The 13,077-nt window shown below is 44.2% G+C and overlaps 1 protein-coding gene across 3 annotated transcripts in view; it reads left to right on the forward strand.

The window, feature by feature from the left end:
• Rad51b (RAD51 paralog B) overlaps window positions 1-13,077 on the forward strand; it is a 631,041-nt gene that overhangs the window by 441,802 nt on the left and 176,162 nt on the right. For all 3 annotated transcript variants that reach the window (XM_045154309.1, XM_045154308.1, XM_045154310.1), the window contains exon 8: window positions 8,666-8,762. In XM_045154309.1, the coding sequence (XP_045010244.1) occupies window positions 8,666-8,762 (97 nt within the window). The remainder of the gene's footprint in view (window positions 1-8,665; window positions 8,763-13,077) is intronic.

A 13,077-nucleotide genomic window follows, 5' to 3' on the forward strand; every position in this document is an offset into this window, starting at 1 on the left:
ATCTTGAATATCTCTTTCCAACGCTGGAAAGTAGGCAGGAAAAGAGGGGGACGGGGAGAAGCCTGGGTCTGGGAACATGGCCCTTTGGACTTGCCTGGTGGGCCCTAGCCTGTGCTTGTCCTTTTCCCTGGCCTCTTGCCCTTACTGCTTTCCTTGCTTGCTCTCTTTTTTCCTGTCTTCTTCTCACAGGGGGATCTGTGACAGCCGGAGGGTTGAGACACACATTGTCATGGTTAGGAAGCGAAAGGAGAGCATGCTGAAACCCACTCCAGGGCCTTTCTCTCAAGCCTTAATGATGAAAGGACTCGGTGAACCTGAACGATTTCTCACAGGAAAGTTCCGGCCTCTGTCTCCTTAAAAGCAAAGCATTCTTGTGTAAGCCTTAACGGAGCTAGGATCAAAATTCATAATGTCTGACTTATTCAAGGCCTTGTTTGGATAGAAAGGCCAGGTCACTATCATATCTGCAATGACAATGCTTTAAAGGTTACCATAAATAACATTTAAAAACAAAACAAAACCAAAAAACAAGGACTGGAGGGATGGCTTAGTGGTTAAGGCATTTGCCTGCAAAGTCAAAGGACCCAGGTTCATTTCCCTAGCACCCACTTTAGCCAGATGGCGCATGTGTCTATAGTTCATTTGCAGGAGCTGGAGGCCCTGGGGTGCCCATTCTCTCTCTCTGTGTCAAATAAATAAATAAATAATTTAAAAAGTTTTAAAAAACCCTGGTGCCTGAAGCAGATAGGCCACTCAGTACAAAAATAAGAAAGAGTATGCCTTCAGAACCCATCAAAGGCAGTGCCTCATCATTTTGAAAGCACTGTGCTTGGGCCCAGGCTGGAGGTGAGTAGTTAGCACCCACATTCTCCTCAAGAGCTCTTTCTCTAGCTGGCCCTGATACACACACACACACACACACACACACACACACACAGACACACACACACATACTTGGAAGTGGACAATCACTGCACCCAGCCCTACTGGCCCAGTTAAAGTGATTTTGAAACTTCTCTGATTCTGTGTGTCAGGTTGTGGCCAATTTCCGCCAAGGAGTAGGCAAAGGAGGAAGCAGCGTTCTGGACATAGAAGTTGCTGAGATGCCCGAGGTTGCCTCGTGAGTTCTCTAGCCAGCCTCTTTGAGATCTGCTGCACATAGACATGGGTTCCACGCTGAGCTTCCTTTCCCGGCTTCCTATAGCCTCAGAAATGACAAGCCACTCCTATCAGGGACCACTCCACCCACCAGGAAGATTGACACCACTTACATATGCTTGACTTTCCTGGAAGCTGAAGCTGTTTGCCTACCTGGCTTATGAGCATAAAATCCTGGGCTTGTTATCACCTAGCTTTTGACAATTGTTTAGTGTCTGTCTAGACATTAGATTCCTGTGTTCATGACTTTTATAGATTGATCTGTGGATCAACACATCCAGGCATAGGGAAGTCCCCCGTTACTGGGCCTGAGCTGACAGATCATATCTCCTCTCCTCTCCTGTCCTCTTGCTGGTGGAAGGAGACTAGGCAAGAAGGCCTACAAGTCCCTCCTCTTAGCAGAGCTGATGATTTCAGCCAGATGACTGCTTCACTCAATGGAAAATGGAGATTACAAATTTTGACTCTCACATGCCCCTACAGAAAGCTAAATGATGTCATTTATCATATTCACAGATTCTTTAAAAATATGACAATAAAAATTGAGTTATAGCCAGGTGTGGTGGCACATGCCTTTAATCCCAGCACTCAAGAGGCAGAGGTAGGAGGAGCGCTGTGAGTTCGAGGCCACGCTGAGACCCCGTAGTGAATTCCAGGTCAGTCTGGGCTAGAGTGTGAGACCCTACCTTGAAAAATAACAAAAAAAAATTGAGTTATTATTTCTTTTTCTACTGGCCAAATGAGACCAGATATCATGTTCTAACCTATTCTCTCCCTGGATGACCACAAACTCCCTCTTCGTTATCTTCTAAGAAGCAAGTGCAAGGGGCTTCTGCCATCTAAGGTGCCCTTGGGCCTGGCAGTTCCCTCCCCTGTTTCTGACAGAGCTGTCCCATTTTCTGTCCTGTCCACTCTGTGATCATGGTTGGCCCCAGGGGGCACTCATCAGGGTCTCCACCAAGATACATGTGGAGTGACGCAGACTAGCCATGTACAGCGGTCCTTTAAGGCAGAATGTGCTCTGGACTAGGAATAGTAAGTTGCAAGTTGGAGTAAGTATACCCATAGCATAGTTGGAGAAAGATGGGCCAACGGAAGACAGGTGGTCAGCACTGGACACATATCCTAGTGGACAGCCGGCTCCGACGGCCTAATTCCCTGGCCCCTTTGGGTGCTTCTACTCTCTGGTTTCAAAGCATTTGCTGTCTTAAGCTGCCTACTTAATACTTAGTGGAAATGGGCCATATATATTTGGCTTTTTATATGTGCATTGGTTGGTTTTTCATTCCCAGGACCCTTTGCCTTCTAAACTAAACTACATTGATTTCCCAGACATTTCCCTTAACACTGGACTTCAGTTTACCTGGTTCATGTTTTCTCTCTCACGAGTACTTGTCTCTGTGACAACGGGATCTGTCGGATTGTTGGTGAGCTTCTGCTTGAATTTCCTTCTTTTCTGGAGATGCTAGTTGTTTCCTCAGGCATGGCTCGGCACCACGGTACACACAAAGACTGAAAGATGAGTTTATAGAAGCAAGAAAATGTTAGGGAAGAATGAGAACCCAGGGACATGTCCTTAAAGAAAGAAATGTTCACTAGGCGTGGTGGTACACACCTTCAATCCCAGAATTCAGGAGGCAGCAGGTGGGAAGATCACAGTGAGTTTAAGGCCAGCCTGAAACTACAGAGTGAGTTCCAGGTCTGCCTGGACTAGAGAGAGACCCTACCTCCGAAAAATCAAAAGAAAGGAAGGAAGGAAGGAAGGAAGGAAGGAAGGAAGGAAGGAAGGAAGGAAGGAAGGAAGGAAGGAAGGAAGGAAGGAAGGAAAGAAGGAAGAAAGGGTGGAAGGGAGGTAAGAAGGAAGGGAGAAAGGGAGGGAAGGAGGGAGGGAAGAAGGAAGGAAGGAAGGGAGGGAGGGAAGAAAGGAGGGAAAAACGAAGGGAAGACAGAAAGGAGAAAGAAATCTTCCCTCATTTGTATGGAAAGGCAATTAGCTATGGGACTGAAGTCTTTGGGAAGCATATGAGGGGACCCTTTGCACACAATTTTGCCTCTTTACTCATCCTTCAGCCGAGAGGACAGTGCTAGGAAGCCTTAGGAGTAAGTTGTCATTCCATAGAGTTGAGTTGAGACAATACTCTGCACAATTTATAGAGCTGCTTCTGTCCCCCAGCAGGAGGATTCTCTTCTTCCTACTGAGTGAACTTTGAGCCGGATTCTGTCTCTTCCTGGCCTCAGATGTAATCATGACCATTCAAAACTATCTTTCCCTCTCTCCAAGTGTTCCACTCTGGCCTTTGAAGTTTTAGCTGATGGTGGCTGGGCCATTGTTGGATATTTTCGGTAGCCATACTTTTAGAGAAATGGCAAAACCAGCAGATACACTTTCAATTAAAGTTGTATTGCTTTTAAAGACATAAATAGAAAATATCAAATAAAAAAGAAAATATCTGGGGCTGGAGAGATGGCTTAGCGGTTAAGCGCTTGCCTGTGAAGCCTAAGGACCCCGGTTCAAGGCTCGGTTCCCCAGGTCCCACGTTAGCCAGATGCACAAGGGGGCACACGCGTCTGGAGTTCGTTTGCAGAGGCTGGAAGCCCTGGCGCGCCCATTCTCTCTCTCTCCCTCAATCTGTCTTTCTCTCTGTGTCTGTTGCTCTCAAATAAGTAAATAAAATTTCAAAAAAAAAAAAAAAGAAAATATCTGTTCTTTGTCAACAGTGAACAATATGCTTTGCTAAAGGGAAGTGGACTCCTGTTTATAATTTTTTAAGATGAGCAACTATTTTACTTTTTAAAGCCTTTTGTATATCTGGACACATTTTCACATAATACTGAGAACCACAGGCTTTTAAACAAGCAAAGAACAAATCAGCAAGGGGTCACTCATGGCAGGGATGGGGTAACATTTACTGTACAGTACATGCTAAGGACTCTGTCAAGTGCGTGTGGGTTATGTGCTGTCACCTCCAGAGAAGTTAAACTACTTGCCAGTGTCCCATAGGTGGGAGATGATAGAGCCCAGGATGTGAGCATGAGTCTGTCTGAAGCCAAAGCCTTTGTCTTACCCACTGTACAAATTGCTCTTGAACAAAGTCGGTACCCAGCATCAGAGGCCCCAGTTGGTCCAGTGGAGCAAAGTCTAGGGAAGGCCCTCTGAAATGTCAGAACTATTTGTTGTTTTGTTTTTTTTTTTCCTTTTCTTTTCAGAAACCAGATAGCATTAAGACTCTTTGTAACGTGTGGTACTATTTCATAAGTTATTTTAAGAACACAGTTTTTACGTCTCCAGATTGCCTCAGAGGAAAACACATCTGGAGGCTTCTGCCAAAGTGACAATTATTTGTAATCCATGCTTTTGGAAATGTTTCCAGTCTATAATTTTTTGCTGCATACAGATTTAGAAAAAGCACTCACTCAGTCAGATGATATGATTAGCAAGCCCCTGAGTTTTGGTCTGTGGGTCCCTTCCATGATTTAAGACTCCTAATAAAAAAAGGTCGAAGATAATCGGCACTTATGCGTGTGTTCTTTGGCTACTGGAGAATGAAAATGTTTTCTTCTCCATCCGTTCACCCAATGGAACAGAAAATGAGGGTGATGTTTTGTTTTTGTTTGTTTGTTTTGGTTTTTCAAGGTAGAGTTTCACTCTAGCTCAGGCTAACCTGGAATTCACTATGTATTCTCAGGGTGGCCTTGAACTCACGGAGATCCTCCTACCTCTGCCTCCCGAGTGTTGGAATTGAAGGCATGCACCACCTCGCCCTGCTGAGGGTGGGTATTTTTCTTGCCCTTTTTGTGCTGGTGATCAAACCCAGATCCTCACACAGACTAGGCAAGTGCTCTGCTACTGAGCTGCATCGTAGCCCAGGACAGATGGTTTTGAAATAATCTGTAGCTTGTTTGAGGCTTTGCAGGGTATCATTTCATTAGTTCTGTGCAGTAGAACCATCATCTTAGTATGTTTCTGTTACAAAACCAAACTTGAGAAAAAAAGTGATCAAATATTTTGGCTGAGGCCTTCTCATTTAATGTATACATTCCTGGAGAAGGCATACAGTGCCTTTACCTCTTAATGTTCCCCAGTCATGCGGTGACATACCTAGCCCTCTTCAGTCTTTTTTTCTCATACGGTGCTACATTACTGGAGTCTTCTAGTCATTCTCATCTAAAAGAATCCCATTAAAAAAAAAAAAATATCAAAGTTTACATCTCTCAGAATCCACAAACTTTTTTTTCAAGGTAGGGTCTCACTCTAGCCCAGGCTGACTTGGAATTCACTATGGAGTCTCAGGGTGGCCTCAAACTCACAGTGATCCTCCTACCTCTGCCTCCCAAGTACTGGGATTAAAGGTGTGCGCCACTCTACCCGGCTCCACAAACTTTTAAAAACTGGAAATGGATACATTATTTTTAAAATACTGTTTATTTATTCATTTGAGGGAGAGAGAAAAAGAGAAAGGCCAATACAGAGAGAATGGACACACTAGGGCCTCTAGCCACTGCAAACGAACTCCAGACACATGTGCCACCTTCTACATCTGGCATTACATGAGTACTGGGGAATTGAACTTGACTCAGTAGGCTTTGTAGGCAAGAACCTTAACCACTGAGCCATTTCTCCAACCCCTACATTATTATTTTTCCCTCTTGGTAGATAAAACATATTTTCAGAACAATGTTAGTGTCTGATGACTTGCCCTCAACTGATTGCTCTATTTTTCTTACTGTGATTTTGTTATTGTTGTTGTTGTTGCTTTTTAGGGTCTCGCTCTAGCCCAGGTTGACCTGGAATTCACTATGGAGTCTCAGGGTGGCCTTGAACTCACTGCGATCCTCCTACCTCTGCCTTCCGAGGGCTGGGATTAAAGGTGTACGCCACCACGCCAGGCTCTTACTGTGATTTTTATACAAATTTTTTATAGTTAAATCAAAGGACTAAAACTGTTGGTAATGATAAGTGCAAAAATATTTTCTGATGTGAAAATTGTCATTAGTGTCCTATTATTGGAACCAATATCTGAAGCATGTGGCAATACTTCATCAACTCATACATCATTATTTCAAAGGGAGTAGGGAAGCAGCAGGATGGGGGAGATGACTCAGTGGTTAAAGATGCTTTCTTGCAAAGCCTGATGGCTGAGGATCAATTCCCTAGTGCCCATGTAAAACCAGACACACAAGGTGGCGCATATGTCTGGAGTTCATTTACAATGAATGGCAAGGGGCCCTAGGCAGAGTATCTCTCTCTCTTTAAATAAATATTCTTGGTCCTTGAAAATGAGATTAAAGGAAGTAGTAACAGCAATAATTTCTATTTATTAAGCATTTATTAAGTACCAGACACTTCATTTACTAATTTGCATTGATTTACATTTGCATAACAATTCTATGAGAACATTTTGCCCGTGGATACACGGCACTCAACAGTTTAGTGTTTAGTCACCTTCCCAAGGTATACAGTGTCAGAGTTGGAATTTGAATCCAGTTTTTTCTTTTTTTGGTGGGGGGTGTCGAGGTAGGATTTCGCTGTAGCTCAGGCTGACCTGGAATTGACTATGTAGTCCCAGGGTGGCCTTGAATTTACAGCGATACTCCTGCTTCTGCCTCCTGAGTGCTGGGATTAAAGCATGCACCATCACACCCAGCTTCCAGGGTTTTGTTTTTAATTTTTAAATTTGATTTATGAGGGAGAGAAAAAAATAGAGAGAGAGGGAGAGAGAGATAATGGGCACACTAAAACCTTCAGCCACTGCAAATGAACTCCAGACCCATGTGCCATGTTGTGCATCTGGCTTATGTGGGTCCTGGAGAGTCAAACCTGGGTCCTTTGGCTTTGCAAGCAAATACCTTAAGTACTAAGCCATCTCTTCAGCCCATGAATCCAGTTTTATTGAAGCCTAAAACTCATACCACATATTAGGAAGAGAGACATGAACATAATTCTGTATTCATGCTAAGTTTTTAGAAGGGCAGGCTATTTGACTGTCCCAGGCGTTTGCGCTGAAGATATAGCGGGTGTGATTCTGAGCAGTCTAGATAAGGGGGATGAGATTAGCAGGTCCGAGGGGATCCTATAATACCCTGTCAGCGTCGCAGAGTAACTAGAGACTCCCAAGTCTCCTTTACACATAAGGACCTAACAGGTTGTCTCTGCTAAGAGGGCACTTCATTTCTTAACATGACATGGCCATCCTTCTCCCCCCTTAGCCCTCAATTAAGCTGCCATTGGTTCAAGATTTATAATGTGTCAGTAGCCCATTCAAGAGACAATGACAGAGGTGTGGTGGAAAAGCTGGATAATAAAAACGGGAGGGCTAAGGATGCACTTGCCTCGCATTCAAAAAGCTCTGGGTTCAATCCCTAATGCCACAAGAAAAAAAAAAATTGGAGATTATTTCCATTTTTGTTCATATCAAAACTGACTTTCAGGACACCAAGATGGCCCTTCTAAGTGCATGTTCACGCCAAGCGCTGAATGGTGGACAAGGAGTGTTTCCTGCACGTGGCCAGGATGCTCAGTGGTTGCTCCTCATGATGGAAACTCCACCCAGACTTTCAAAAAAAGATCATGTTGAGTGCATTACCATTTTCCAAGAGAAAAATATGCATTAACTTTTTCCTTTAGGTTTCTAAACAAGACAGTAGATTTTATTAAAGGGGATTTTTCTGTTTTGTTTTGTTTTTCAAGGTAAGGTCTCACTCTAGCTCAGGCTGACCTGGGATTCACTATGTAGTCTCAGGGTGGCTTGGAACTCACGGCGATCCTCCTACCTCTGCCTCCTGAGTGTTGGGATTAAAGGCGTGCGCCACCATGCCCGACTTTAAGGGGGATTTTTAAGAACAAGACTTATCAAATGTGAAAATATTGTCTGGTGGCGGACCACGTGTGTTCAGTAGCTTTAGAGTCCTTTCTGGGAAATGTAAGTGTTATGAATGGAATTTTGTATAGGTTGAATTATGTTAACTTGTGTTTTCAATGTGTAGTGAAACTCAGGGCTTCTTTGTGAAGTCAACAAATTCAAAGGATCTTAGTCTTGTTTCCTAAATTGGAAAATAAAGCTGACTTTTGAAGCAGTAGGGGAAGAAATCACATCCAGAACTTTACTGATTCCTTTTAATCAGTACCAGCAATATCTCAGGTTTTGGAAAAAAATTTCAAAATTGATAAAATTCATAAAACCTGTACACGTGCACCTTAATCTTCTTTTTTCTATTTTTTAGCTAATATGATAATACCCTCGGGCTCAATTTTCTCAGCATTTAGGAGGAATCGATTAGCCATTTTAAGCTTTGGAAAAATGTCCACCTGTTTTCTGTGTTCTGGGTTTTGAATAACTGAGAGGCCTTACCTGAAGATAAGCTGGTGAAAGTTAGAGCTGGGGTTTTCCTACCTGGGCACTTATCAGTCTTCTAACCCACAGGCTGCCTTTTGATAGCTCTAGTAATTAATTTGGTCTTCTCCCTCTTTCTTCTCCCTTCCCCCTTCCTTCTCCCGGTCTGTTCGCAGGTTATCTTGACGAATCAAATTACAACCCATCTGAGCGGAGCCCTCCCTTCTCAAGCAGACCTGGTGTCTCCGGCTGATGATTTGTCCCTGTCTGAAGGTAAGGGAATCTGTCCTGCAGAGGCTGAAACCTGACACTGCCGTACAGTTCCACTGTCCCTCAGCCTCCCGTGGAGAGCTGGTAGAGCGGAGCCTGGAGACTTTTTGGCTTGGCCACCTTGCCATTGCCGCCGATCTCCTTGTCTTTGGAGTGTCTCTTGTCCTGACTCTCAGAGTGAAATCCCTTCTCACTTAGTGAGTCATCTCCCCAGGCATCCATCAGGTCCCTCTGAGGGAGGGCTGGGCCTCTTCCCTGGGTTGTCTTGGGTCCTTACTATAGGGCCTGGCAGAGTGTTAAATGATTGTGTCAGGGTTACCACTGGGGAGCCTGATGCCCCAGAGTTGCCCTTGCTAGTTAGTGGTCCCATGGCAATTTAGCCTTTTGTTTGGATTGGCTAAGCATGTTTGCTAGCTCCATGTGTGGGAGATAGTGGCGTTCCTGATCAGCAATACAGAACAAGTAAGAAAAAAAAAACAAACACTCCTCATTGGTAAATCAGCCAACTTTTCAGCACTCTTCCATGCCAGCAAAGGTCAGACTGGCTGTGGTTTTGACAGCAGTGAGCTTTACGTAGCTGGAGGAACTACGTCAAGAAGCCAGAGGTGGTTTCTGGTTTTCTTGAAAGCTCTTCAAGTCGTAGCTGACTTTCAGGCCTGGGTGAAGGTGTGTGTCCCTCTCCCAAGCCCCTCTTCCCTGTCTACTTCTGAGAATTGTTTGTGATGGAATGGGAGTGGGGAGACTTTTGGGTTTCGAAAGTCTCTGGAGTGACTGGCCAGGTGGTCTCCTAGGGATCAGCCTTGGTATCTTTCAGAGTGAAAAACTAACCGCACGCTTAGAAAAGCTTCAAAATATTTTACGCTGTCATCCTCCTGCCACCGGAGCTGCAAATCTGAGTTATCTAGAATTCATTCCCCTCAACTCCTTTCATTATCAAATCTACTTTAGCCTCTCTTTCCAAATATAGTTTTCCTCTGACCACTTCTTTTTTTTTTTTAATTTGTGTTGTCATCAACTGATTTATTAAACTCATAATCGGTCTCCATCATATCCTCTACTGTCAACTTCCTCAGTTTGGCTCCTTTCTAGCGTCCTGAGAAATGTCTTTCCCGAGAATGAGCTAAAGTCAGCAAACCAATTTTAAAATGTTCAGAGATTTGGAGTTTGTTGTAATCAGCCAGGGTAGAAATGGGGATCAGTGAATGCCAAACTTCCAGTATTTTCTTTTCTTCTGGATAAGCCAGTTTCTAGATTATTAGACTAAAACTAAGGTTATTCCTAGCCCTTCAGAGTGTGCCCTTTCCTTCCCATTTGATCTACCAATTCTTTAAATGAAGATTCAAGGCAAGTGTGCTGTTGGTCTGCGGCCTGCCTTCTCCGCTCTGACCTCCCCCTGCATTCCTTTGCCCAGACAGTTCACGGTGTCTAGAACAGCATTTTCCACTTGGGCTTTTGCAATCCCTTCTCTTCCAAAGGCCACTCCAAGTTTAAAAACTGCCTCTCCCTCAGAACCACCTGGCCTGTACAACGAGCCTCGCCCTCTCCTCCTCTTCTATGGCCTCTCAACCAGCTCAGTTGTGGAAATCAAAGGTCTAGGAAAGTTAACTCTGCATGCTCTTTTTTTTGGTTTTTTGAGGTAGGGTCTCACTCTAGCCCAGGCTGACCTGGAATTCACTATATAGTTCTCAGGGTGGCCTCGAACTCTTGAGTGCTGGGATTAAAGGCAAGCGCCACTATGCCCAGCTGTCTTGCTTCCTTATTTCAAAGTCAGCAAGTACTTTCTGTACATTGGCTTCCTGTTTTATATTAAGCAAAGAAGATCAAAACAGAGAAAAGAAGAAACGGCCTTGGATGCCATTATCGCTGCAAGAAAATGGTGAAGTGTTTTTAGTAAAGGACATTACTAGCTCATCCTAAAATAACTGCTCTTTATTATGAAACCCAAAGGGGAATGGAAGCAGTTTTTTTTTTTTTCTAAATATTTTTCTTGTATAGCTGAACAGGTAAAGAGGACCACAGAACTATTTTTTTTTCCCTAATATTCTCTAATGAAGCTACTTACTGAATGAATAAATTTGGGATGGGGGTATAGCTCAGTTATAGAGCCCTGCATGTATAAGGCCTTGGTGTTCTATCTCCAGCACTACAAAAAAGAGAAAGAAAAGAAAAAGATTTCTTAGAGCATGTATTCCCCCTTCAAACACTGAACTGGTTAATGAGATATAGATATATGACATATCCATCTCAGAGATATAAAAAATTGATTTGTTGTAGTTTCAAGTATTTATTCAGTCAGCTTTGCCTGGGTGTTAACTGTGGTCATCGGCCAGTCATTTAATCACTTTGGGTCTCAGTTTCCTCTTCTGTTCAGTGTTAGACTAGAAAAATAAGACTGTTCAAGTCTTTTCCAGTGCTGATACAATTAGACAGGGGGGGGGGTGTTGAGGTGGTCTACAGCTGAGGGGCAGCCACACACAGATGGGTGGAGTTCTGATCTACCGAGGCCTGTGATGGATTTCAGTTGCAGAGTAGAGGCCATTGCTGAAACAGTGCTCTCTTGAAAACAGCCGTGGAGTGAGCACAGCAGCCTGGAGCAGCCAGCAGTACCACGAGCTGAGGTGACCTGAGAGGGGTGCCCAGCAGGGACCAATTCAGGGAAATAAGGTCCCTTCTGCTCTGACGCAGAGGGGATACAAGTGACCTGGCCCAACTGAGAGATCCCTTCTACCAGAGCGGATACTGTGCTATTAATATCTGCCAGCTGCAGGCCCAGAGCGTCCCCCTGCTGAGATCAAAGGAGCTCCTATCTTAGCTGGGACAAGGTCATCTGCACAGGGCTGTAAAAGTGAGTCCTGGCTGGCTGCAAGGAAGGCTCTTTGGGGGGGATGGGGGGGAGAAGTCAGGAGACGGGGGAGGTGCTCTCCTGCTCCTTTAATCTCAGCTGACCAGCTGTTGCCCTCCCAGTGTTTGCAAAGTGGAGAGTCCTTTGTTTTTGTGTTGCCGGGTCACCCTCACTACACTTACTACATTTGTAGCTGGGTTGTTGCTTGGACCAAGCCGACCAGTGTTCACCGCCTGCAGTCCATGGTAGGATTCCTTTCCTTAGACTGTTGAGTTACTCAGCTCCTGGGCAGGACAGCCAAGGATGGAAGACGTGAATGCCATTGGCCCAAGGACTTTTCCCGACCCGCTCTGCTTTAATTGCTTGTGCCAGGAGAAGGAATGAGAGGGCAGATTACATTTTCCATCTTTAGTTAAAAATAACTCCTCACGCGTGCTGTGTGCTTATCCACTAGCAGCTTGCCTTTCGCAAACTTTCTCATTTCTTTGGGAAAATAGAACTTTCAGGACTTATGCACACTGGACAAAGTTATAGTCATCCCATTCCCAGGGTGTTTCTCACTCTTCTTGCTGGTTGACACACGCTTCTGGTTGTGTCTGTTTGTGTGGGAGATGTATGGAGAGAGCAGGAGACTGGCAAGCCCGGAATTCTATACAAAGTGAGAAGGATGTTGCAGGTACACCAAAGTAATCCAGACTACCATCAGCCACAAGTTCATTGTTCTTGCTCAATAGATCAGAATTAAAATCCTATCAGTAGATTTAGGCCAGGGGTGGGGGCGGGCACACGCCTTTAATTCGGGAGGCAGAGGTAGGAGAATCGCTGTGAGTTCGAGGCCATCCTGAGACTACATAGTGAATTCCAGGTCAGCCTGGGCTAGAGTGAGACCCTGCCTCAAAAAACAAGACAAACAAACAAAAAATATTATCAATAGATTTATCTTCTTAATCTTTAGACCCACTTTACAATATTTATCAGAGCTGGGAAAGGCTTTAGTAATATTCTGTCTGCACAACCTATTAATTAACAGAATATATATCTATATATGTATATATTAGAGGTTTTAAGTTTTATATCCTTCTAGACCTGGCACTGTGATTCAAAGTATTTTCTTCTTCAGTTTTTGTTATTTTTGGCAAAAATTTCAAGGTATAGATTATCACAGATCTCATTTACTGGTCGTTGTGACTGTTGTATTTCTTTGCTCTTGCTAGTTCCTCTTTGTGGTCATTGAAGATTCTAAGGATTACTGACCTTAGTCCCAGGGAGCCTTCCTTTTCTCCATGTTAACCATTAGGGATGGCCAGGGAGATGCTCAGTAGTTAAAGGTACTTGCTTTGCCAATCCTGCAAGCCAGGGCTTGATTCTTCAGTACCCATGTAAGACCAGGCGCACAACAAGGCGCATGCGTCTGGAGTTTATCTACAGTTACAAGAGGCGCTGGTGTGCCCATTCTTGTTCTCTCTCTCTTAAATA

Source organism: Jaculus jaculus, chromosome 7, assembly GCF_020740685.1.
Source record: "Jaculus jaculus isolate mJacJac1 chromosome 7, mJacJac1.mat.Y.cur, whole genome shotgun sequence".
NCBI lineage: Eukaryota > Metazoa > Chordata > Mammalia > Rodentia > Dipodidae > Jaculus > Jaculus jaculus.